The sequence below is a fragment of the Doryrhamphus excisus genome, linkage group LG13, assembly GCF_037039965.1.
Source record: "Doryrhamphus excisus strain RoL-2023G ecotype Guam linkage group LG13, RoL_Dexc_Guam_v1.1, whole genome shotgun sequence".
NCBI classification, from domain to species: domain Eukaryota; kingdom Metazoa; phylum Chordata; class Actinopteri; order Syngnathiformes; family Syngnathidae; genus Doryrhamphus; species Doryrhamphus excisus.
In genome coordinates this window covers 12,921,709-12,946,724 of record NC_136369.1, presented here as the reverse complement: position 1 = coordinate 12,946,724, position 25,016 = coordinate 12,921,709, and the positions used below count along the sequence as shown (strand labels likewise).

The window sequence follows — 25,016 nt, the reverse complement described above, 5'->3', positions numbered from 1 at the left end:
AAAACAACAGGACAGTGCCACTTGCAGTGTTAGTCAAAACAGATCATATTTGTTTTCAAGTTTCACTTTTATTTCTTTTATTCAAATCACACAAATTTTCAATTTGAATAATTTAATAGGGGGTTGGGGGGGTTGTAATTCAAACATCCCACACAGGCAGTTATATTTTTTCCATTTTCCTTCATACTTCTGCTTTTTATCACACTTGTAAGAATCATTTAATTACCATGAATTCTCCGACACTCTAAATTAATGTCACAGTATTTGCTTCCTTTCATTTTGAAGACATTAATAAAAGTTTCTAAACTGCGCACTAAAAATGAGCACCAGATTGTTGATATGGTTTTGTTCTTAATTAAAACTTCCTTCGAGTGGGGGTGGGACTCTTCATTCCTCTTCCGGGGGCTGCCCTGGGAGGGGTGGGGCTATGAGCAGCGGGGGCAGGGCTGGGGGTTGGCTGGGTCTTTGTTTCAGGAATCTCAATGGGCAGTTTGGGAGGGATTATTGTTTTCGCCGTCACCGTTGGTTTTGCTTCTGGGATTTTCTCACCTTGGCGGTACACGCTGACCTGAAGTATGCAGAAAATTTGCATCATTATTCACTAATGCAAAAATAATGAGGGAAAAAATAGAACGCTTGTACCACGCGATATCTCATCATTCAGTCCTCATAGAAAAAAAATTAGCTTCCAAGTGTAAACTCACCACAATATCCACAGACTCCCCTCCATATTTGTTCTGGACAATCATGGAGTATCTACCAGAATCCTCCATGGACACACCTTTGATTGTAAGGCTAGCAAACTTTCCCTGGTCCAGAGAGACCACGTACTGGAACATGAAAACAAACAAAGAATCTTTAATATGGATCACAAATAAATAAATTTTAATAATAAATTAATTAATTAATTAAAAATATGTGCAATATAAAAACCTTTCTTGGGTGGTATTGGTGCACAGTCTGACAAAATTCATTCATTCATTTTCTAACCCTTATCCTATAGGTGCTGGAGCCTATCCCAGCTGTCTTCGAGCGAGAGGTGGGGTACACCGTGGACTGGTTGGCAGCCAATCACAGGGCACATATAGACAAACAACCATTCACACTCACATTCATACCTATGGACAATTTGGAGCCGCCAATTAACCTAGCATGTTTTTGGAATGTGGGAGGAAACCGGAGTATCTGGAGAAAACCCACGCATGCAGAGAACATGCTAACTCCACACAGAGATGGCAGAGGGTGGAATTGAACTTGGGTCTCCTAGCTGTGAGGCCTGGGCGCTAACCACTCGCCCACCGACGAAATATCTTGGTCTAAGTATAGTATCTCTACATCAACCATCGGATATTGACACTTGGCTCTATTTCCGCAACCTGTGCAGTGGATGGGCGTGGCGGTGCACCAGGGGGAGGTGTCCACATTTTCGTCTTGGTGCTGTGAAATTTTTGTGACAAATCAGTGGGCCGAAAGTGCACTTAGTGCTTGGCAGGTTCAACCTGGTCTATTCTTGGCGCAGGCGAAGCGCATCCTCCACAGTGGTAAATTAGGTGACGGGCACAATGCACATATGTCACCAAAATATGACAATAATATCAAATTGCAAGTTACCCATTCAATTGCGATCTCATTGCAGTTTTGTTGTTGATAAATATTGAATATGTGAATATTTTTGGGTCATGTATGCTGGAGCCTATCCCAGCTGACTTTGGGTGAGAAGTGGGGCACACTCTGGACTAGTCACCAGTCAATTCACCAGTCATTCACACTCACATTCATACCTGTGGACAATTCATAGTCTCCAATTCACTTAACATGCCTATTTTTGCAATGTGGGAGAAAACCCACACACGGGGAAAACATGCAAACTCCACACAGAGATGCCCAAATGGAGATTCAAACCCACATTACTTGTACTGTATATTTGTTTTTTTCTGTTATTAGCATCAAAAACCCGATGGTGATAAATGTGTTGCGGTGATGCATCCCTGATGTTTGGCACACATCACCAAGGACAAGGAAGTTCCTGTTTTAGATGCATATTGTTAGCAGGTGAGGGTATGAATAAATACGAGGGCAAACTTTCAATACGTATTCCTCACGGGCCTCCTGCTTTGCTGTTTCTCTAACTTAAATCTTCAAAGCCGGCAGGAGCCACTGGGATGCTATTGATGGTATAGCGAGAACCTCCCCTAACTGACTAGAGACACACTGTATGTACGTACATTGGCAAGTAGGCCATTAAGGTATAGAAAGGAGGGATTATTATGGTTGTTTTGTCCAATTACTGATAGTATTGACCTCAGCATCTGAAGATGTGGAAATCTTAACTATTTTAAGAGGTACACAAATCCTTATTATGTACGGTATTATGATGGATAGATAGACAAATAGACAGCCAGTTAGATTATGCTCTTGAAATGAAATAGAGAAATGACAGAGTGTGTACTGCGAGCTGTAAATCCAACGGAAACTGCTGAAATAATAATTCAAACTGAAAAGATAACTTCAGAACGAAAGACACACTCTGTGTCATATCGTGCTGATGTCAAGTAAGAGGCAACAAAGTGTTTTGGTTTTTAAAGTGGTCCGAGACAAGGGCTGATAAAGATGCTGGGTTTGTTCTAGTGGTCAGTGTGTGTGTGTGTGTGTGTGTGTGTGTCTTTGAAGCATCTTTATTTTACCTGATCGTCACGCTCAACCTCCACTCCGTTTTTCAGCCAGGAGACCTGGGGTTTGGGGTCCCCGCACACTGTGCATGTTAAACTCAGTGTCTAAAAGAGGCAAACACATACATACAACTTAGACTCATGTACTTATGTACATACTGGCCAACACCATATTACAGCCCCTCGGGTGTTACCTTCTTTTCCATAATGGTGACCACGTCAGGCAGGCCTCCAATCACTTTACCACGGTCTGTTAGTAAAGCATTTAGAAAAGTACTTTTTTTGTTATAATGAACAATATACCATAAATATTTGTAAAAAAATGTATACAAAATGAAAGGATGCACACTCACTTTTCTCAGCATAAGCCTCAGCCCTAAACACACAAATAAAGAACTGTTTTTTAGTCCACATCATATACTTATATACAGTGGAACTCTCGGTTCTCATACCCCCCATTGATTATTGTACAATATCATGCATAACAAACTTGTATTATACCTTTTGACAAGTTGAATCTTGTAGTATTAATAAAGATATGGATGGGCTACTCGCAGCTTTGCTTTTTACACAAACTTCTCCGTTTGCCCACATATGTTTTCATGGACTCAAAGAATCCCACAAGTTGTAGACTCAGTCTTACCATGTTATTAATACCTTGCATGAGTCCAACTGTGTCCGTATGGCGTCTTTATTACAAAATATGAACGCATGTTAGCATGCTCTCAAATGGACACCGGAAACAGAAGTCATTCTCAATTTGGTCTGTTGCCCATCTATGACATCATTACCAGTTAACTATATACAGTAGTTCTTTGCTAATTAACACAGTTACACCACAAGGCTCCGCTTTTTTTAATTGCTTCACGGCTGCAAAACAGCCCACTCTGATAAACCACCAAAACAAAAGTTCCTATTAATAACACTAATAATACGAATTAGATGTACATTGTTTCAGTTTTTGTATGTTTTGGTTTAAGATGGGCCCTATGGAATGGATTAATCATGAAAACCGAGGTTCCACTGTTCCACAAGTTTAAACTACGTATGCTGATACAGCATGGAGCTATGCATTGGCACAGATTTGAAAATGTAGACTTACTTGAGTTTCTGGAACTCAGCATATGCTTTGTCATAAACTGTAAAAAAAAAAAAAAAAAAAAAAAGCAAAATTATTCCCAACATGATTTGTTATTACTCACAACTGAAAGTGTCAATAGTCAATCATTTTGCCAGCCTTGATAAATTGATATGTACATGCTTGCATGTTTGTTTTCTCTGCAGCTGTCTGTGTGTGTTGGTGCTCCAGTGGAAAGATATTGAGCCTCTTTGTTCCAGTACGTGGAGGCAGGGAGTGGATACACAGAGTGCCAGCAGCAAGTTAGCCAAGTGAGCCAGCATACACTAACATGCATAAAGGCACAGAAGCAATGGTTTCTAAGCCCTAGTGAGGGAATAGTTTGATTTTAAACAGATTGAAGAAGGTGAGCGCATGAACACCGCCAAACACTTTTTTCAAAAGTAGCGGTTCAGCAAAGTAATGATGATACACAAAAAACAGCACATAATTGTGAAAAGTCAACATTTCAGGAAATGTTACAAATGTTTGACAGACAGTGTGTATTCCCTGGGAGAACGTACATGTCTTGAACTGGACATCAGAAACATTACATTTCACTCCGCCACCACAGATACTGTGCTCAAATGGTCCAGCTGAAATATGACCCCCTCCATTAGTTTAACCATGACAGGCCCTGTGAAGTTATTTAAATAAACAAGCGGCACAAACCACTGACCGTCACCACTCAGGTCCAGTGTGCGCTTGTGTGAGTCTTCTGGGTCGGTGATCACGATGGAGTACTTCCCTTTGTCCTTCTCGGTTGGCTCAATCACCTGAACATCAATAAGTTCATTAAGCCACATGTCACGCAACATCATTTCATCAGAGTCTGTTTCATTTTACCTGTATGACTATAACTCATGCTTAATTCGCATGGCAGGTAATTACAATTATGACACTTTCTGGCACAAGGTAAAAAAAGAAGATGGCGTTCAATTAATTAACTTTAATGAAGACTAAAATGTACGAGGAGGACATTATCCGTTTCATTCATCCGTAGGTCATCCGGCTTTAACCTCTGCACATGCCCTTCCATGCAAATGTCCGTTTGAAGGCTTCTCCTAAAGGTAAAGAAGAAGCTAATACCTCCATTGTTGCCATAGTAGGGGTTCCTCCTATCACGATCTTTTCGCTGTGGGAGAGTTTTTTCTCACTGTGGAGACACGAGAGGAGGGAGAGAGGTTAGAGATGTGTGGGCTTGTACGCAATTATTGTTTATATGCAAGTGTTGTGTCGTCTACTTCAGAGGTAATAGAAAATCATGTTTACATGCCAGCCTAACGTTATGCCTAGGGATAGCAATTTCTCCCTCTCTTGCTATCTGTCACTCTCTCTCATGTGCACTCACAGAAGGCGTGAGCAGGGGTTACAAATCTCATCTCCGTAATTTGTGTTCTCTGAATAATTAAATAACCTGAAAAGCCTCCACTAACCCGTGTCACCCTTCTGCCTTCTTCCCTCTTTTTTTCTCCCCCCCCAGCCTACACTCGTACTGCATTTCCACCTGTTTCCACATTTCATATTCTCTAGAGCCCCGTGGAGTGTTTGTAAGTGCACAAACATCCTCACTTCTTCATAGAAAATGATAGGTGGTGATTTTTGTCACCGAAGAGGCCAATTTTGCCGTAAAAACAAGGATAATGAAAGTATTTGCAACAGTCCTCCCAAAGTGTATTGTTTTGGCTTCAACTTAAGAGAAAAACCAAACAACCCGTGTTTTGTTATCATCAGCTCCGCTTTTATTATTTCTGTTGTAGCAGTCGCAATAATTGCAGTCATGGGCTTAGAGGGGTGAGAGGCACACACTGAAATGATGCCTTACCTGTGGTACCAAGTGATGTTCATCTCTGAGGTGTAATACTTCATGGGGCACTGCAGCTGAATACCGGTGGCCGTGCATTGGATGACCAGCTCCTGTGCAGCTGCTCCTGCGGGGTGGTGGGAAGAGGTCGTAGAGGTCACTTTTGAAAATAACACAATCACTCCTGCACTGGTGAGAGCCACTATGCACTTTTCCCCGGCATAAGAGGGACTGTAATTCAATTTCAGCCTACATGCATGAGGAGACTCATCATTTTTTTAGAAAGTATTTTTGATGCTCCTCCAAATGGTGACACATTCCCCTTTTATTTTTTTTTTTTTATTTTTACTATTTCTGTACCCAGTAAGCCTGATTATTGGACTTCAAGGTAGCATTTCCAGAGCTAAAAAGGTACAGTTTGAGTTTAGTAGTAACGGGTCATCATATCCCAAAAAGCAATGTGTTTGTGAGGAGAAGGTGGACACCTACCAGCCAGTCGGGTGATCTGGTTTATGGCCTCATCAAATACTAAAACAATAAAACACACGGAAAAAAAAAGAATGTCAAGTCACATATCTGCTGTCTTACATTAAGTTTACTCCAAATATGCATCAAATTAAATTCAGTTTTGTGTCAAATAGTACAAAAATAATTTCCCACAATCCGCCCAATTGTTTACTTTTTAATAGTTACTTATAATTACCTTAAAATTGGTGCCTCTGACCAATGCCACTCATCATAAATGAATCGAAAAATGTTCAGTTAATCCATGTGACGAGTATCAGTATTACCCAAACTTACTAATGCATGATTGGTATCGGAATCTGCAGCATAAAACCCTGATGGAGCATCCCTAATTTAAATAAATACAGTATATATGCTCTGGCCAACAATAAATACTCAGTGGATACTTCAATGGACACTTGCACAAAGCAATACAAAGGAATCTGAAATTTGAGCTTTCTTATGGCGCTAACAAAGGGAAACAAAATATACAGAGATCAGCACAGTCGTCCTTAACCACGTCACAATTTGAATTTCATGCCTTCATTCATGGGGCTCTAATTTTGTAGAACAGGCACAGGCATGACATACTACCTGCCCCGCGACGAGCCTACACCGCTCCGAGGGGGTGTGGCCAGCGCACTTTTTGTGAGCAGCGCAGTCCGGGACATCGCCAACCTTTGATATTCCTGATCCTATCCATCCTGGTCACTCCTCAGCATCCTCATCTCTGCTACCTCCAGTTCTGCTTCCTGACTTTTCCTCAATGGCACTGACTCTAGACCAAACAATATGGCTGGTCTCACCACAGTTTTATATACCTTTCCTTTCATTTTAGCCGAAACTCTCTATCACACATCACGCCTGACACTTTTCTCCACCCGTTCCATCCTGCCTGCACATGCTTCAAGTACTTAAAATTCTCCACCTTCTGTATCTCTTCTCCCTGTAACCTCACTCTTCCACTTGGGTCCCTCTCATTCACACACTTATACTCCGTCTTGCTACTGCTAATCTTCATTCCTCTCCTTTCCAGGGCAAACCTCCACTCTTCTAGTATCTCCTCTCCTTGTTCCCTACTCTCACTACAAATCCCAATGTCATCTGGAAACATCATACAGTCCATGGAGATTCTTGTCTAACCTCATCTGTCAACCTATCCATCACCATAGCAAACAAGAAGGGGCTCAGAGCTGATCCCTGATGCAGTCCCACCTCCACCTTGAACTCTTCTGTCACACCTACGGCACATCTGTCTTACAGTCCTCAAACATACATGAGGAAATAATGTCCAAAAATACATTTCTATAATATTTTCTCAGAAAGGCTTCCAGTCCTGTGGGCGAGCAAGCTGTCACTTCCTGCTATTTTTATACAGCAGTTCAAAGTTACAGGAATTGAAATTGGATGGGTAGTTAAAGTGAACAGCATAGCCACAGATGCAGTGTTTATATCTGAAATATGCTGTGTTCTTCAGCCTTTTTATTTTTTCATGAGCTGGCTCAATTTTAGTGCAGGCACTTATTATGATAAATATTATTTCATTTTTCTCTCTTAACCAATTCAATGAATATTTCAGTTTGTTTACCTTTTCCAGAAATGTCAATTTGACTCATGTCCTTTCCTCTATCATCACTGATGGTGGCCTTGTAAATTCCTGAAGTTTTCAGAGAGAACTGTACAACAGAGGTAGGAAATGATCATATGCATGAGACATGAAGATATTCCTTTCTAAACAATCCCTGGTGGGTCGTCAAATGTTGCAAAACCTACTCACCATTTTTGATTTGTATGTACATGACTTCTATCATGAGTCCATATCATTGCACTCACACTACAAAAATGTACTTACCAGTTTAATTGCCAGTTTACAGACTCCTGATGCCAGGTCAGGCTTCACATCAGGGATTATTTCTGTGTCTTCTCTAAACCAGTGAAACTCAGATTCTTTCTTCAAGTTAGCAACCTACAATGAAGAACACAATAGCAACGTATGCAGCGTATGCAGCGTATGCAGCGTGAGGGGCACTACACGGCAGAAAGCAGCAGAGGGCGTAAATAATTCAGGCCCAACAAATTTACAACCTGTAAAAACAGAAAGTAAACAGCAGCAGATGGTGCATGACAATAGGTTTGTTGTAAATATTGAAATATTGTATATAGGTAACTGTATCCATGTATCGTCAATGCTTTCAGAGTGAATGTTTAACATTATGGACCCACAAGAATGTGTATGCCGCATTTATTTTATTTGGTTATAGCTGGTTTGAATATGGAGATGTTTTCGCTTTATTAAAAGTATGAAGTTTGGGCATTAAATCCTGTAGGCTTCTCGATCATTAGTCAACCTCTCTAAGGCTTTTTTGATGGTGTGAACATCATCTTCGTTGAAAGCAATTTAAAACTAGAAGTGTTACACTTCAATTCTCAAACATAAATCTGTCTCTAATGCTTTTAATGTAGCCAAACCTCAGGCTGTATTACTCATACTGTACTGAAGTGTGTTTAAATTCAGTGTATGTGAATGTTCATTAACAGTCACTTTGGGGAGTTACTCTCACTCTGTCATGGGGATGAAAAAGGCGGCCCTGTCACCCAGTAGAGTTATAACTTGCAGTTAGTTACCCTAAATAATGTAGCACTCTCTCGCTGACTAATCACAGACAATATCACACTTTTTACAGGATGCCAGCTGCTGGAAGGGAAGCTTATGCATTCTGTGCTGAGTCGCTTCTCTTGTGCATGGATTTGTTCTTCCTGAACTCATTCAATCCCAACCATTTTTCAAAATGTGTTCTGTTGCCCTTTAACCTACCAAAAGACACATTAGACTGTCATCTTTTATCAGAAAAAGGTTTGTTTCTACCTTTTCCTGTTTTTTTTAGTAATAAGCAGTAAAACATAGGTAGGTTTCAGGACAATATCAGTACCCAACTAAAAAGAAAACCAGCTTTTTGTGAAAAAATACATTTCAAATATAACTCACATTGACACAAATATTTTCAAAATAATTTATTTACAAATATTACACTATAAACTATTTACGACTTTCAGATTTGGAACTGCGTGTGTGTGCATGTGTTAAAAATTCTCTACAATGCGTAACCTTCTGCACACTACACTCCTCCATGCTCCTCCTTTCTGTCATGTGTGTTTCTTCTTCCATCCTTATAATCTCTGCTGAGCTCTTATCAAATGCACTTCTGCCACCTGGTGGCTGTTTTTATGGCTTCAAATTGCTCTGAAGCCAAATGTATTAGAGTTGCGTCATGACCACTTTTAGTTTCTTGTGCAAAAAAATAGGTAAAAGATGTAAAATACATTGTTGAGATGGGGCGTTTGGGGTTATAAAAACTGCATCTTTGGTATTGAATGAGTTAATATACTGTACGTCTGCTGTTTTTACACCAAACTCATAAAGGCAAAACGAAAATCAGGACAATTTTGGTGAGTGTGTGTCTCTGTGTGTCCCTTATCATAAAAGATCATTATTTCCTGCACCCACCCTGAGATGAATGTCTAATGAGCAAGCCACAAGTGAGCCGTGTGTTTGTTTCAAGTGCAAATGTTCAATAATTGAGTTTGGTTGAGTTTACCTTGCACGCCAGTGTGACTGAGCAGTCATCTCCCACGTGAAGGGACAGGAACTCACAGAAGTGGGGGCCTGTTGCGGTGCAAAGGGACACAAAAACTCAGAGATGAAACATAATTACATTTAACTACTTGTGGCTCTTTATTGCCTCAAATGCAGGCGTAGCAGAATAAATATGAATAATTTAAAAGTAAAGATTTCGCATTTTTTTTATGCAAAACTTTCCTCTGATATGGAAAGCGTGGCTACCTATACACTGGTGCACTGCACCAGAAAATGTAAGGGCTGTATCAAAATTCTGCTGTTATAAAGACAATAATGCTCAATTTTACTTGACAAAAATAACTGTGTGCATGTATATTATCTAATAGGTTTCAAATACAATAAAATGGCAAATTTCACCGGTTTGCATTGGGTCTCGGTGTTCTGTAGCGTTATGTACAGTACTTAGCATGGACTTTATTACTGTGCTTACGTTGTGTTTCTTTTGTGAGGTTCAATGTTATTGAAGAACAGCGCTAAATGTTACTTACCCTCCTTGACTCTGATGTACTCTCGTCTCTGGTATTCAGCCTCAGCCAAAGCAGCCTTGAAAGCTGTACACACGGAGAGTCATTTAAACAAGTCTGCAAGCGTTTCTCTATAGCAACATCCTTTTAGTGAGTGGACATTTTCCAACAATTATGCTATGAAATCAAGGGTATCCATTTGGATCACAGTGTTCTCTATATGTTCTTTTTTGAATACTAACAAATTTACCTTTAGCTACTAATGTAATGTATAAGTTAGGGGTATACAATCTTTTTCCAGCGAGGGTTGCATATGGAAACATAAAAGGATGTGGGGGGGGCCTCCTTGCGTAGGTTCTCATGACAAAATATTGTTATGTATACACTGCACATGTACATGGTGCCTTTTGTATGGAAAACCTGACCGGGAATTATTTTAGTTATCATTTAGATATAAGATCATTCATTCATTCATTCATTTATTTTCTACCGCTTATCCTCATGAGGTTCGCGGATGGTGCTGGAGCCTATCCCAGCTGTCTTCGGGCGAGAGGCGAGGTACACCCCGGACTGGTCACCAGCCAATCACAGGGCACATATAGACAAACAACCATTCACACTCACATTCATACCTATGGACAATTTGGAGTGGCCAATTAACCTAGCATGTTTTTGGAATGTGGGAGGAAACCGGAGTACCCGGAGAAAACCCACGCATGCACGGGGAGAACATGCAAACTCCACACAGAGAGGGTGGAATTGAACTTGGTTCTCATAACTGATCAAAACTCCACTTAAATCAGTATGGGGTACGTCATCAGGCTTATCTTACCATCTTTAATCAGAACCAGAGAGCTCTGTGCTGTGCCGCCTCCGTCAGTAATCTGGCAGGTGTAAGTCCCTTCATTGTCTTCAGTGAAATGGTCCATGGTGAATTCAATGACTCCAGTAGACACGTCATGGCCCATCTTGTTGGGCTACAAAGAAGAGAATGTTCTTGTTTTTTTGCAGGGCGACCATATGAAGGATGTGTCTTTGTCTTGTATTCAAAATTCTTGCAAATGAACACAATTATCTTGTGAAATGATTTTGCAACAATAGATCTCTGAGTAAATCCTTATTTTGTACAGCTTACTGAATCATCCTCATATTGCCATTGCATTGCACTGCCAAGGGGTGTTTTTTTTAATACTTTTGTTCCTTATTGTTTTCGTTAACTATTCTCACACACTACAACTATGCCTTACATCAGCTCCAGAGAGTTCCTTGTCATTAACAAAGAATTTGTAGGTGACTTTGGGAGAAATTTCTTCAGCCTGAAGCCAGAACTTCATTCTGCCTCTCTCCAAAATTTTGTAGGCCAACTCTGACTTCAGTGGGATGACTAAAAAAAAAAGAGGAAAATGTTTAAAAGAGGTTTTAAAAAGCATTTTTCATTTCATTTCTTTCTCTCGCACTGGGGCCTGAGGACAGCATCTCTCAGCATTCATAGCAGAGGAGACAAAAGGGAGGGGATGGGAGCAGGGGAGGGTAGTCAGATGGAGGGCAGAGGTGTATAGTTGTTAGACAGGTGATGCAAAAGCAAGTAAGGTGAGTTAGGATCCAAAAAGAGAATTGTTTTAAAACTTAGACACAATAGTAGCAAAGGATTGTAGGACAGATGTTTTTTTAAACCAAGGAAAGACAAAGATACAAGGAGAGATGCGGGTTTAAAAACATTGCAGGAGTCCAAAGGAACCTACTTGGGTGTCTGATGTCATAGCTGAGTACCAACATCTTTGCCAACTCTGAAACACACACAGCATATTTCATGTTATGAAAAACAACTAGCCAAGTTGATGTGGGTGTTTAGTAGAATGTTTTTTTTTTTGGCCAATATTTGGTCATAAGTAACGCTTCTTCACGGTAAATCTTTCATCTTCTTCTTTCTATTTCAGCTTTTCCTTTCAGGGGTCGCCACAGCAAATCAATCTCCTCCATCCAACATTGTCTTCTGCATCTGTCTCTCTCACACCAACTACCCTCATGTCCTCCTTCACTACATCCATAAACCTCCTCTTTGGTCTTCCTTGACGCCTCCTACCTGGCAACTCTAAACGCAGCATCCTTCAACCAATATATTCACTATCTCTCCTCTGGACATGTCAGAACCATCTCAGTCTGGCCTCTCTGACTTTATCTCCAAGGCCTCTAACATGTAATGTCCCTCTGATGTACTTGTTCCTGATCCTATCCATCCTGGTCACTCCCAATGAGAACCTCAGCGTCCTCACCTCTGATGGTAAATCTTTCATCAATATACCTTATCTGGTTGGAAGGCTTGTTTATTTCCCCTCTATCTATCTGATAGATTACATCACAAATCATTATAAAAAATAATTCAATGTTTGGTGTAGGTTACGATACTATAAATATCTGATTTGTAGTAACACAAAAATGTATAGCGTACCATCAGAATTGATCGCAAAACTGGACGAAACCCCATCTGTGTTGGTGACAGAGACAGAAAATGTCCCAAAGTCTTCTTTATCTGCATTCTTAAAGATCAGCTTGGTTCTATGAAGAAGGGTATTACAGAGACAAAGACAGATAAAGACAGATGAGTCACATTACAGATTTCAAAGAGTGTATTTCTGTGTGTGTGTGTGTGTGTGTGACCTTACTTGTTGCCTTCGGTCTCAATCGAAACTCCTTTGGAGAAATCGGTGATTTCTTTATAATCTTTCTTCCAGACAAACTGAGAGCCCGCATTCATTTGGCACGACTCGAATGTGAAAACAATGTCACCCGTCTTCTCATCCACACAACAGGACACCTCCTGGGAGCCTGGATTACACACAGAGAATCCCAACCATCACCGGGAGTGCCTTGACTGCATTGTCCTTCTCTGGCAGTAACACCTCCTGTGACTTTTTTTCTGTAGCTCTTCAACATTTACTAAAACTTATAATATTTACTAGTACTGCAGCATGCTTCGTTTTTACCTGGCACAGCCTTGGCAGTGACAGGGTCAGATGGCATGGACGCCATGCCTACACCTGCGGCATTGACAGCACGCACCCTGAGGTCATAAGTGCAGCCCTCCTCCAGACCTGTTACCTAAGACACCAAAAAATGTTGACATAAGATGCTCAATAGTGGATCTCGGGATAACACATAGGACATGCACTTTTATATAAGGTAATAGTGCTAGTAAATCACTGACACTTTTGCTATTATCAAATGTTCTGCCTCTTACAAAAAAGGTCTCAAAAGCAATGTGTAATTGCCAGCTTTGTTCACTAGATGCCAGTGTCACACAGGTAGATGTCACAACAGTGGACATGTCACACAATTTGAAAACAATTATACTCATCATTAAAACTAAATGTACCAAGGATTGCATAGAAGGGACTAGGACAGTCAATGTCTTGTTGTTATTAAATGATCTAATACAACACAACAAACATCTAATGAATAAATAAGCATTTCTCTGAAAAGGTATCCTCACCTTGAGGAAGCGTTGACTGGTGGCTGTCTCATTAGCTGTGGTCCATTCATTAGTGCCCTTCTTTGCATATTCCACATGATAACCAGTGATGTCTCCAGAACCAATGTAGGTTGGTTTTTGCCACTCGAGAACCACAGAATCATCTCTAACCTCGCAAAAGGTCACATCATATGCAGGGCCTGCGGCATTGCACACAGATTCAACATTTACACGGTTAAAATGTTTATTATTCTCACAAGAGACCTTTTTTCCGTCTGTGTTTTCTTTGCTCATTTCCATGTAAAACAAATACTTTGTATCGTCGTAGCAACCAACCTGGCTCAGGCATAGTCCATGCTTCACAGGTGAAGTCGGCCGAGTGTTGAGATGCTGGTCCCAGGCCAGCAAGGTTGGCCGCATGAACTCGAAACTGATAGACTTCGCCTTGTGTAAGGCCGTCCACCTGTCATCGATAGCAGTGCCATTATCAACACGGTGCAAAGTGGAATTAAATTGTAAAGAAACGCTCAAGCAATGACTAATCATGTTCGACCACATTTACCTTGTAGAGTCTTTCTGTGACCGGTGGGATATTGACCTCCCTCCACATGCTTGTTCCACTGGCTCGCTTATCTACATAATACTCCTTAATTGGTGTACCTCCAGAGTGAAGGGGCTTCTTCCAGCTCAGGACCATTGAATGTCCGTCACAGTTAACCAAAGAAATCTTGTAAGGAGCAGAGGGCGTGGCTAAACAGAAGACGTGATAATGAATTCTAAACAATAACATAATTCATTATAATGGTAATTGGAGGAAATACTGACTGAGGGCAGCCTTTACTGTAAGTGGCGCAGACTCCTGGGACTCATCACTGAGGCCAATCTCATTGATAGCCTGAACACGGAACACGTAGGTTTCTAGAGTTGTCAAACCGCTAACCACAAACCTGCAGGGAGACATCAAGTACGCTATGAATATGCAGAGTCATCCACACATTTTTGTTGGAAACATACTTTGTGTTCTTGTGTGGTTTGTGGTTGGCGGAGGTCCAGTCTTTGGACCCCTTCACACACTGGTCGATGTAGTAGCCAATCAGATTGTTGGGTTCTTTTGGAGGAGCCCACTGGATGAGGACGGAGGTGTCCGTTTCCCGGGTTGCAATCACCTGGCCAGGAGCTGAAGGAACTCCTAAATCCAAAGAATGAACAAATAATGTTAAAAACAAAATCATAACAATTCCAAATGTCCTTCAAGTGGATGTGTGGAAAAAATATCTATAGACCTTTAAGTTCTTGTGTTTCGATGGCTCCACTGGGTTCTGATGGCTCACTGGTTCCATACATATTGGCAGACAAGACTCTGAACTTATACTGTTTACCCTCTGCCAGGTCAAAGACGGCATAGCGGGGCGAGCGGATGGGGACCTGAGTGTTAACACGCTGCCAGGCATCGCTGTCCGCCATGCTCTGTGACATAAAGACACATAAAGACACAATTATGATTACATACAACTTTACAACTTCTCAGTTGTAGTGAGAAGTCAAGTGAGTGTCTTGTTGAAGGTCGTTATTATTACATTTTTCATTATTGAATTATGGTCAATGCATGAATTCTATTAATCTTGACCGATAATTGATTATAATGGAACTTTGGTTATCATCATTAATTTGGTCCAGAAGGTCTGACTGTAACCGAAACAGATGCTAACTGTATCAATTTTCCCATAAGAAATAATGTAAAACCAACTAATCCATTCTTGAAAGCCAAAAATGTTAACAAAAAATACATTTTCATACTTGATTTCATACTTCATACTTCATGCACTTCAAAATGCATGTAAATTAAAATTTTAGGTTACTTTTACCTTCTTTGAAGACATGATTCTTGATGGGACTGTTCCCAAAGTGGCACACGGACACCACCTTCCTGTGTTGCCATGAGTTATTTATTGAATTCAATAGTGCTTCTCAACTCAATAACCCACAATGGAGCCACGGAAAATTTTAAGTGCCGGCATTTTGATAAATCAGGTGGAAAAACATGATTGAACTGACTTGAATTCAAGATATGATGCATGGCAAAACCCAATGTTGTGTCTCGCTGCCACATTGAGTCTTTGGGAACACTCACATCAGGACTCATGTCTTCATTGAAGGTAAAAGTAATCTTAAATGTTCATTAAGGTATGTGCGTTCTAGATAGCCGTCTCGTGCTCGAAGCTTTTCCACTAAGAATAGGGATTTACAGCAGCTATTCTGCCTATAAAATCCTCTAAAAAAGCATCCAAAACTTTCCAACATCATTTTGTATACATGCTGTAACCATGTAGTAACAGACACATTGATTATAGCATGTAATAACTACATATTCTGGTCATTTCAAGCATTACCACAACTTCATTCCTGAGCATATTGATTCACAACACGCATAGCAAGTAACACTATGTCCGTCAACAAGTACGTAGACAGAGTGTTCTGTGTTTGCTACCTCTAATGACAAATACCAATGACGGCGACTACTTTGGGACAAGTAGGGATAAAGGGAGGTGAGAACCCAATACCTTCATAAGGCGGCTATCTAGAACGCAGAGAAAAAGGAAAGATGTGTTCTTATCTCACATAAGGATTGTGGATGATGTCCTTTAAGTGGGTAAATAAGAATTGCAGGCAATACACTTAAAATGACTATTGTAACCTGTGGAAGCAGCAATTACATTAATTAAATAGCATGTACTATTGAATGTACTCGCAGATATGAACAAGCTTGCTGTCAGTTTTGATATTGTGGATTGTTTTGAATCTTCTATACACCATATGGTAACCGCCTCACCTTTTCTATGTAGTACCACATGGGAGCCTTGCTGGAATATGCCGGGGCTTTCCAGCTCAGAACAACGTACGTCCTGTCAGTTTCCGATGCATAAATTCCCGATGGAGAACATGGAGGCTTTCCCTCAGCTGCACACAGACACGCATCAATGTAATAATATATTGGAGGTACACAAAAATACACTACAAATAGTTAATCTAGAAAAACTTAAAAGGCAGTAAAACACACCTTCAACTTCATCGTGGTAAGACACAACATCCAGCCTTCCTCCGAGTTTTTTAGCTGTGGAAATAGAGAACACAAGACATTATTGTCACTGTTACATAATTCGTAGTATCAAAAAATACTGTATGGGGTATAGGAATACCGTATGTCGACATTCGGGTATAAATCAGGGGTGTAAATCCATATGGAAATATTTTTTTTATTCTTGGTATCTTATTATTTCTATTCTATTCTAAAATCCCAGACAGTGGTCTTCAAAAACACATATGATTGGCATCATGATTCCAGTGCAACCCACTGTGCAGTCTCTCGAACTCAGTCGGGTCCAGTGCGGCGATGGGTTCAGACATGCGGGACGGTTTGCTGATTCCATGGGAGTTGACGGCTCTGACCCTGAAGTAGTAGGAGTGTCCCTCAAACAGGCCGGGCACGGGATATTTACAGATCTTAATGGGTTGGTCGTTGCACTGTGTCCAGTTTTCTGTTCCAACTTCACATCTACAAAGGCGAATGAGAAGACATGATCACTGTACAATATATAATATTTCTATTAAGTACATTGAAAGGAAAGACTGTAAAAGTCTTTTTTGAAGCCCGTGAAATCTGATGAATCATTTTATTTTCTTTATGGTTCTTTTTGGAAAAAGCGTACTTGTCCACAAAGTATCCCAGGATTGGACCCTCTGTGGTGGTGTTGGGAGGCTTCCATGACACAATAACGTAGTCCCTGTTGGCATCATGGATCTTCATGTCCATTGGAGCACCAGGTGCACCAGCTACTGGCGGAGAACCGTCTATAGAGAAAGTGACAGCATTGTTATGGTCATTCTATGTAGGTAAAACATGTCTAGTCTATACTGTGTAGAAAAGCATGGCTTTGTCTTGGTAAGATGAATGGCACCTTTCTTACCTGCAACAGACACGTACGCACTATGCTCTGCTGTGCCTCCTTTTGTGACCATACGAAGCGTGTACAAGCCTTCGTCATCTTTATATAGGTTAGGAAGACTCAAGGTGGTGACACCTCGACCCGTTTCAATCTTCACCCATTTAGAATCAAACAAACGAGTATCTGGACAAGGAAACAGAGCAATGCAATTAAGTATCAGTCAATGCAATTGCTCTGGGGGGGGGACTTATTTCATTCTTAAAGAAATATATGATCATGTAGCCAATTAGCCAATTACCATCTCTGTACCACTGTGCCTCCGGCTGCAGGTTGGCCAAGTTGGGTTCCAGGTTCATGGTGGCAGTCAGGGTGGCAGACTCTCCTTCAGAAGCAAACACCGGGCCGAACTTATCCACAAAAGTAATGTTGATTTTAGTGAAATGAATTTTTGGAATCTCGGAAGCTGTGAAACAAAAGAGAATAAAGACAATTGTTATCAAGAAATTTGCTCCCAATCAGTTAATTGAGGCCTGTACCATTGTAAGGTATCCATGCGTATGGACAGAACTCCTCTTGCTTGTACCCTATGAGAGTAAAAACAGAATTAACCTATTTCAGCCAAGTCCTAGTGAACAAGTAATGTGGACTTACTCTTCACAATGATGGAAGCCTGACTAGAGGCTTGTCCATGGATATTACCAGCCACAGCTGTGTACTGAGCAGTATCGTCAGTGCAGCATCTGCAAAAAAAAAAAAATTGTAAAATCAATGCTCAAATTGCAAAGGCCAAAATGGCTTTCCACATTCAGAATATTGAACTTAGGGATCTGTAATTTGTACGTAAAGTACAGTATACACTAGGGATGCCGATATATCAATAACCAATCACTTTTTCTAACTATTATTTTTAAAATGTAGATTTAACTGTATTTTGTGCACATGGAGGTAAGACCAACTCAAACAAACTTGAGTTTGACCTGCAGATTTGCTCTAATCACTACACAACATCACTGCTGTGGCTCCATGGGGTTTAGTAGCAGACAAAAGCCAGTATCTTCACCAATGGTAATGGGCTGGTTGTCAAGCACCATCATTTCCATCACAGACCGCTTCAGCCCATGGTTTGTCTGGGGAAAACCTGTTTGCACTTTTCAAATGTTGCGGCAATAGAAACAAGCCCCGGGCTCCAGGCGTCATAGCATTTCTGGCATTTCAGGAGTCTGATAAGGTTTGATGTGTTGAAGCTCAATGTTTTTTCCCGCATCACAGAATGTTTGCGGAACATTTCTTGGGACTAGCAGGCAAAATGTGAGGAAATCACGCTCAACGCCATGTTTGTGAGTTTGCACACGTCACGAGCACAAGAAAAGGAGCGCCTGATTTGCTTACTTTAACAGACCTAAAGCACAATACAGGTAATCTCTTATTTCGGTTATCAGAGGTATTTTGGGGGATTTAGCAGTATGATGTCATAATTCTGCCCGATAATGATGGGTGCAATATTTATTGTGCACTCCTAGTATATGCAGATCATCAGAATTCCAATCAGCAGCAAGTAAAGTAAGAAAAAACACAGGTACATAGTTGTAGTTATTTTGGACATTCTTCTATTATTCATGGTTAAAACGTTCAGCATGACTGGAAAAAAATGTAATTCTTACTTCCCAATGCTAATTTTAATAGTGTTGACTGACTGGCTAAAACTATGTGTACATAACAGACAGACGGATCTAAAGATGATTGGTTACTTGGAGTGAGTGAGAAAGAGAGATGGCTGATGGAATCTTGGGGTATCACGTAACACTGAGGTCAGCATTTGAACAGCTGAGCTCCTCAAGAGAGGAGGGAGGGGCTCCAAGTCATTCACATCCTGATGATGTCATCAGTCAATTTAAGATTTGAACTCAATCCCAAAAAATATTGACATTTTTAAGGATACAAAATTAAAAAAGACCGAATAGCACTACAGGAGCCATGATGGCATTCCATTTACTCAAACAAAGGTGTTTAATGGGGTTGGGATTGGGGTTCTCATGTTATTTGTCACCAAACTAATGCAAGCATGCCTTTATGTACCTTGCTTTGTGCACTGAGTGATGAAAATGGTAAAAAAAATTGGCTTGATCAGACAAAAATTGGAAATGCAAGGCTTTCTATATTGGTACCAACCTCGGCTGATTCATCAGAAGAAGTCATCACATTTTGTGTATACACTGTACCTTGGAATCTCCAGAGAGTGGACTCCAGCTTTTGCTTCAACCAGATACTTCCCAGATGACATATCCAGGACCACACCGTCTTTATACCTGAATTTGATAAAACAGTGGCACACTCACTAACACTGAGACAGGATAATGCTATCATGGTATTGGATTATGATTGAATAGTTTTTACTCACCATTTCACAATAGGCATAGGGAAGCCTTCCACAGTGCAAAACAGTTTGATTGGAGTGTTTTCAAACACTGTGTGAGACCTGAGTCTGACCAGGAAGGCTGGCCCCCTGATCATTGGCTCCTCTCGCACGTATTTGCGTGGCATCTTCATGTTTAACTATTAAGCATAATCATACAACATTATTCACAGGCATCTTCATGTTTAACTATTAAGCATAATCGTACAACATTATTCACACACTGTGTGCTGTTCACACACTTCTCCTTATCCGGATGATGGATTTTTAAATGTTTTTAAGATGCAACATTTCAAACAAACACATTGTTTAAATCAGTTTAGTGACACAATCACAACTACATGCAGATGTCTGGATACAAGCAAGTCATCAATTCTTACCACTTCCTGGATGTGGGCTCGTGTTTTATATTCATATCTGTCCACCATCTCCTCAGAACTAAACAACAGATAGAACATTCATTCAGTGTTTCTCAATTTCTTAATTCCAAGTGAAAAGCTTTGAAATGTTTTTGTGTTATCCTGTTACTCCCCAAGACAAAATATAAGTTGGTCAACGCTGCCCAACAAAAGTAATTTTCCCAACAATGATCAATTTGAAAAAAATAGCTCTATGTGAACAGCAACCACAGCAAAAATATATATATATATAATTATTATAATAATTATAATTATTAAATAAAAGCAAAAAAATATTTTTTGTAGTAAAAGATGAAACATTAAAGGGAACCTATTATGCTTTTTCCACTTTTTTTAGGGCTGCTATCGGCCGATATTACTGAAAAAGCACGGTATCGATAACGCCGATCCCCTTCTCCGATCAACTCCACCCCCACTGCAGCATCCAGAATAAGCATGACTGCCGTGTGTGGGATGTTCTGTCTTTATAAGAGTGAGAGTACGTTTTGCACCCTGCAAAAACTTTTAGTGCAGGAGGAACTTCCATTGTTTGCGGGGCTGCATCGGGCTACAGATGACGTGTGACGCATGTGCCCTCTGCGAACACTTCTGACTCCGTGAGCACATATGTGGTGGGTGCACGTCAGTCTCGACACTTCCCCAATTCGGCTGTGGAAGCACGCACATGTGCGCCATGCTTGAAGCACGTGTTGTGATTTCCAGCAGTGGTGCCAAGCTGACAGACGAGAGCCAGTATTTTGTCTCCTCCTGTGCCGAGGGCACAGAAGAGGGGCCGGCTGCATCTGCGGTTCAGAAGGCAGCTAATACGGCTGGAGGGCCCAGCAGGGGCGGGCAAACCTGCTTTGTATTCAGGTTTTCAGTTAATAATGTGAAGAGACTATTAGAATGCCAACACCCCAAAATAGGACATAAGGAATGTGAGCCAGGCACATACAAAGAAGGCATGAACCTTTCAACAACCCCTCCCAGGATGAACCTGACCTTGTGCAACAATATATATACGTATATATATATATATAAACTGGCTCACCTATGACCCCTATACGAGGTGAGAAAAAACAAAGACTTTGCAGAAAATACATAAGCGTGTTGTCGCACTGTTTTCAGTGTCATCAGAAAACACATGCATTTTTCCAACTAATTTACAACGAAAAAAAATTAAGTTTGAGAAATAATTGTTTCTTATACACTTTATAATAATCCGTATTGTCACGTGACTGACCGACATGAATAAACATACCTTTTCTGTTTACTTGCTATGTTACAATGTCACAGAGCTAAACTCCAGAGTGTTTCCAACAGAGCCGAAAGTGGGAAGCTGTGTTTTCCATGTGAGGTGTTGTCTAGACTGTTGTTATGCCCTTCAGCAAAAGTCATTCCATTGCTGCTTCTTAAATATAGAAGAGAAAGCTCAACAGTCTGGGGAATTTGGTTGATCCTGAAAGCTGGCTATAATAACAATCAGAGATGTTGCCATGGGGAATGAGCAACAGTGATGGCACAGAGGAAGCTGGGTGATGTTGCATATCAACAGAGGAACCGAGACAATGTGAATTATTGCCAAAAAAATGTGAATGACAGGTTGGGAAGATGATTCAACAGATTTTGGTGTGCAAAAAGCCACAAAACAAACAGGTGCAAGCACGCTGTGTTGGATGAACTATAATAAGCAATAATTACTTTCCCTGGTAACTATGTAACTACATACATGACGGAGCAATTCCGTTGTTAATTTAATTACTTTTGGGGAAAGTAATTTGTAAGTATAACTAATGACTTTTTTGGAACAGTTTGTAATTTGTCCGACACCGTTGAGGCTTTCACATTAACTGGAGTTTTCATAAGGAAATTAATTTGACGCGAGAAAGCCACAGCCAAAAAAGTTGTTCAGCGTAGAGCACTGACAGGCTGTGATTTAGCAAGAATTTAAAAAAGAAGCAAAAAATATAAGCCGAAGCAAAAATAAGAGACGAAGACGTGACCCTCAGCAGATCACAAACAAGACACAAAGAAACAACTCCAGGCACAGGGAATTAATGTGACAGCAAAAGTCACACACATTCTTCCCGTGAAACTACATGACTGTGTTTGGGCAGCCGTGAGTTGGCGTGAGGTAATCAGACAGTTAAAAGCAGCTCTTGATCTCACTTTCTCCTTAATGCAAGCTGTCAGAATGGACACAACCACTCTTGACAAAAAGGAGTGACTTTTCTAACTGGGGTAGGCTGGGGTGTTTTGACTGCTGTCTTAACAGAAGGCAGGGTCCTTATGTGGCCTTCGTGTCACTTGTCACAAGCAATAACATCCACTTTAAGACTTTAGTCAATCTCAGCTTGGTGCATACTTTAGAGTGAATTCATCTGGTCTTGAGATACAGGTCTAACATTTACAGATACAGTTGTCCCTCCCCTTTAAAACCAGAAGGTTGTAAACAGGTTTTCTATGCTCTAACTATGAATATATTCCACATATAAATAACAAATCCTTTGTGGAAATTCACTTATCATCTTATCATCCAATTAATCCAGATAAAAGAGGGATTACTGTAATGTGACCTGCAAATGCATTCCTTGCAGTGCAGCATGGCTGCATGTGCAAGTTCAGTAACACCAAAGCTGTCTACTGTTAAAAAAACACTATTAGTAATAACAGCAAAGGCAGCATTACAGTGTGTTTTAGCATCAGCTCATATCCAGTACCTGCTGTACTCTTTCAGCACATATTGGCTCTGTTTATGGTGGTACTCGTGGTTGTAATTCCCTCGTTTGATCCACCCCGACATGGTGACACTGCAGACACTGACCTGTTGGACCAGCAACACACACATATACTTACAAGATAACAACACACAACGGAGTGTTGTCTGTGATAAGCCACAGCAACACATGACCATAAACATGAACTGTGACAACAGCAGGAGATTGTGGAAGAGATTACCTGGTTTTATAGTGCATGTGTACCTAATGAAGTGTCTAGTGTTGTGTTACCAACATGGAATTTGCATGAGACATTCAGACACACGGAGGCATGACGGTCCCACTGGCAGTCGTCACAATGACAAGGTGACACTTAAGACGCACGTGTTCACACAAATAAACAAAGACAGGAGTGTTGTTTTCTATTTGGGGATGAGTGGGTGGTTTCTTTTTTTTTTTTTTTTTTACCTAAAACTAAATTCAACTCAACTTAGCAATTGTGGACTTTGAATGTCATGTATTTTTCTCTTAATCAAAACATTGTTTGATGCATGTGGGTTATGGAAGCCAGTGCCATAGTCAACACCAGTGAACATCTAAGAAGCATGAAAAACTCATCTTGCAACATCTCCACATGGTAACAGAGCAACACAATGCAAGCTACATATTATGTTGAAACTTGAACGGATCCTCCTCGTCTACCCAATCCCAAATAACTGTTAAAGACACGGTCCTATTTCCACACCTCTCTAGCTAGGGGACACCATTCGTGTTTAAATACGATTTTCACACTCTTGACCTCTAAATTTGAGCCCTATACAGTACGCTCACAAACAGCAGTGGGAGGTAAAAATGTTTAGTTTTTCTTCCAATAGTGAGAGGAAATATAGCTCACCTTCACAAAACATTGAAATACCAAACCAGCAGGCATGCAGATAAACTCTAGGTTCTTTTATATAAATCAACTGAAAGTGAGATTATGTTCCCGCCATGCCAGTGTTTCAACTTGGTGAGGCCAACGTTGTAAGAGTATACAAACGTCAGATGACACCTGAGCCTTTTGCTCTGTAACATCAAACCTCTTCCTAGCTATAACTGTACAAACCTGCCAGGTGTATAAATCACCAAGCATGCTATTAACACAGTGAAATTAAGCTGAAATGACAAGACATTATCTTTAAGCTCTTAAAACGACACAGGAGCAAAATCTATAGAAGATCAGCATGCCAAACACACATCCCTAAATTAGCCAGCAACACTGATTTGCACGTTTATGTCAAAACATCTTCATCACTGATGTTTATATGTCTGCAGTATTATATCAACTACAGTATATCACACCCACTGCTTGTGTTCAACTCTGTTCCCTCCTGACCCCATCATCCTGATCCCACCTGCTTCTCTCCAGTGTGGGGGGAAAAAAGCAGATTAGAAATCCAAATATGGGGAAGACTTGTTCTAAAATAATTATTTCAAAAGTTTTGACAAAACTTTCGCTCACCCCTTGAGATTTCCTTTGCAGAGACTCTGGTTGTCAGCCCAAATCCACAGGGGGAGTCAGCCTAAACCAAATACAAGGCCAACAAAACCACCAGTGTCTCTAACGGACCCCCACCTGCCTCTCCCTGAGGCCTTAAAAGGAGCTAGAGGTGCCTATATATAACTAGGAACCTTCAAGACTCAGGGCTGCTATAACCAGTCATATATTTGATGAACGCAGTTTGCTCTATACAAGGGGTGTGCAAATTTTTTTCCCAAAGGGCCAAAAACAAATAAAAAATGCATTAAAAAAATTTTACAATGTACCGCAAAAAAAAAAAAAAAATTAACTGGTCTTCATACTGGGCGGCACGGCGGTCTAGTGGTTAGCGCGCAGACCT

At 40.6% G+C, this 25,016-nt stretch overlaps 1 protein-coding gene across 1 annotated transcript; it reads right to left on the bottom strand.

Moving 5' to 3' along the window:
• Nucleotides 1-24,730, bottom strand: myom2b (myomesin 2b). Its single transcript, XM_058088953.2, has 39 exons — nt 24,638-24,730; nt 23,140-23,243; nt 20,402-20,459; nt 20,007-20,161; nt 19,828-19,914; nt 18,260-18,348; nt 18,145-18,192; nt 17,907-18,071; nt 17,630-17,791; nt 17,372-17,513; nt 17,018-17,217; nt 16,723-16,776; nt 16,495-16,622; nt 14,948-15,131; nt 14,679-14,853; nt 14,490-14,611; nt 14,227-14,414; nt 14,001-14,127; nt 13,686-13,864; nt 13,180-13,294; nt 12,859-13,021; nt 12,645-12,751; nt 11,938-11,982; nt 11,443-11,579; nt 11,028-11,172; nt 10,220-10,282; nt 9,691-9,758; nt 7,947-8,060; nt 7,683-7,770; nt 6,080-6,118; nt 5,612-5,717; nt 4,876-4,942; nt 4,466-4,562; nt 3,772-3,808; nt 3,023-3,045; nt 2,864-2,919; nt 2,685-2,774; nt 705-830; nt 1-568 (listed from the first exon to the last, which is right to left on the bottom strand). Exons 2-39 carry the CDS (start codon nt 23,220-23,222, stop codon nt 356-358), a joined length of 4,245 nt encoding a protein of 1,414 aa, XP_057944936.2. The 5' UTR covers nt 23,223-23,243; nt 24,638-24,730; the 3' UTR covers nt 1-355.
• Nucleotides 24,731-25,016: the final 286 nt, after the last annotated feature.

Bases quoted from the DNA above. Each gene is read 5' to 3' on its own strand.
- myom2b (XM_058088953.2), bottom strand. From the start codon at position 23,222: ATGTCGGGGTGGATCAAACGAGGGAATTACAACCACGAGTACCACCAT. The intron at 19,915-20,006 runs GTGAGTAAAAAC...TATCAAATTCAG, and splicing joins CCTATGCCTATTGTGAAATG to GTATAAAGACGGTGTGGTCC. The intron at 3,046-3,771 runs GTAAGTCTACAT...TTGTGTGTTTAG, and splicing joins GCTGAGTTCCAGAAACTCAA to GGCTGAGGCTTATGCTGAGA.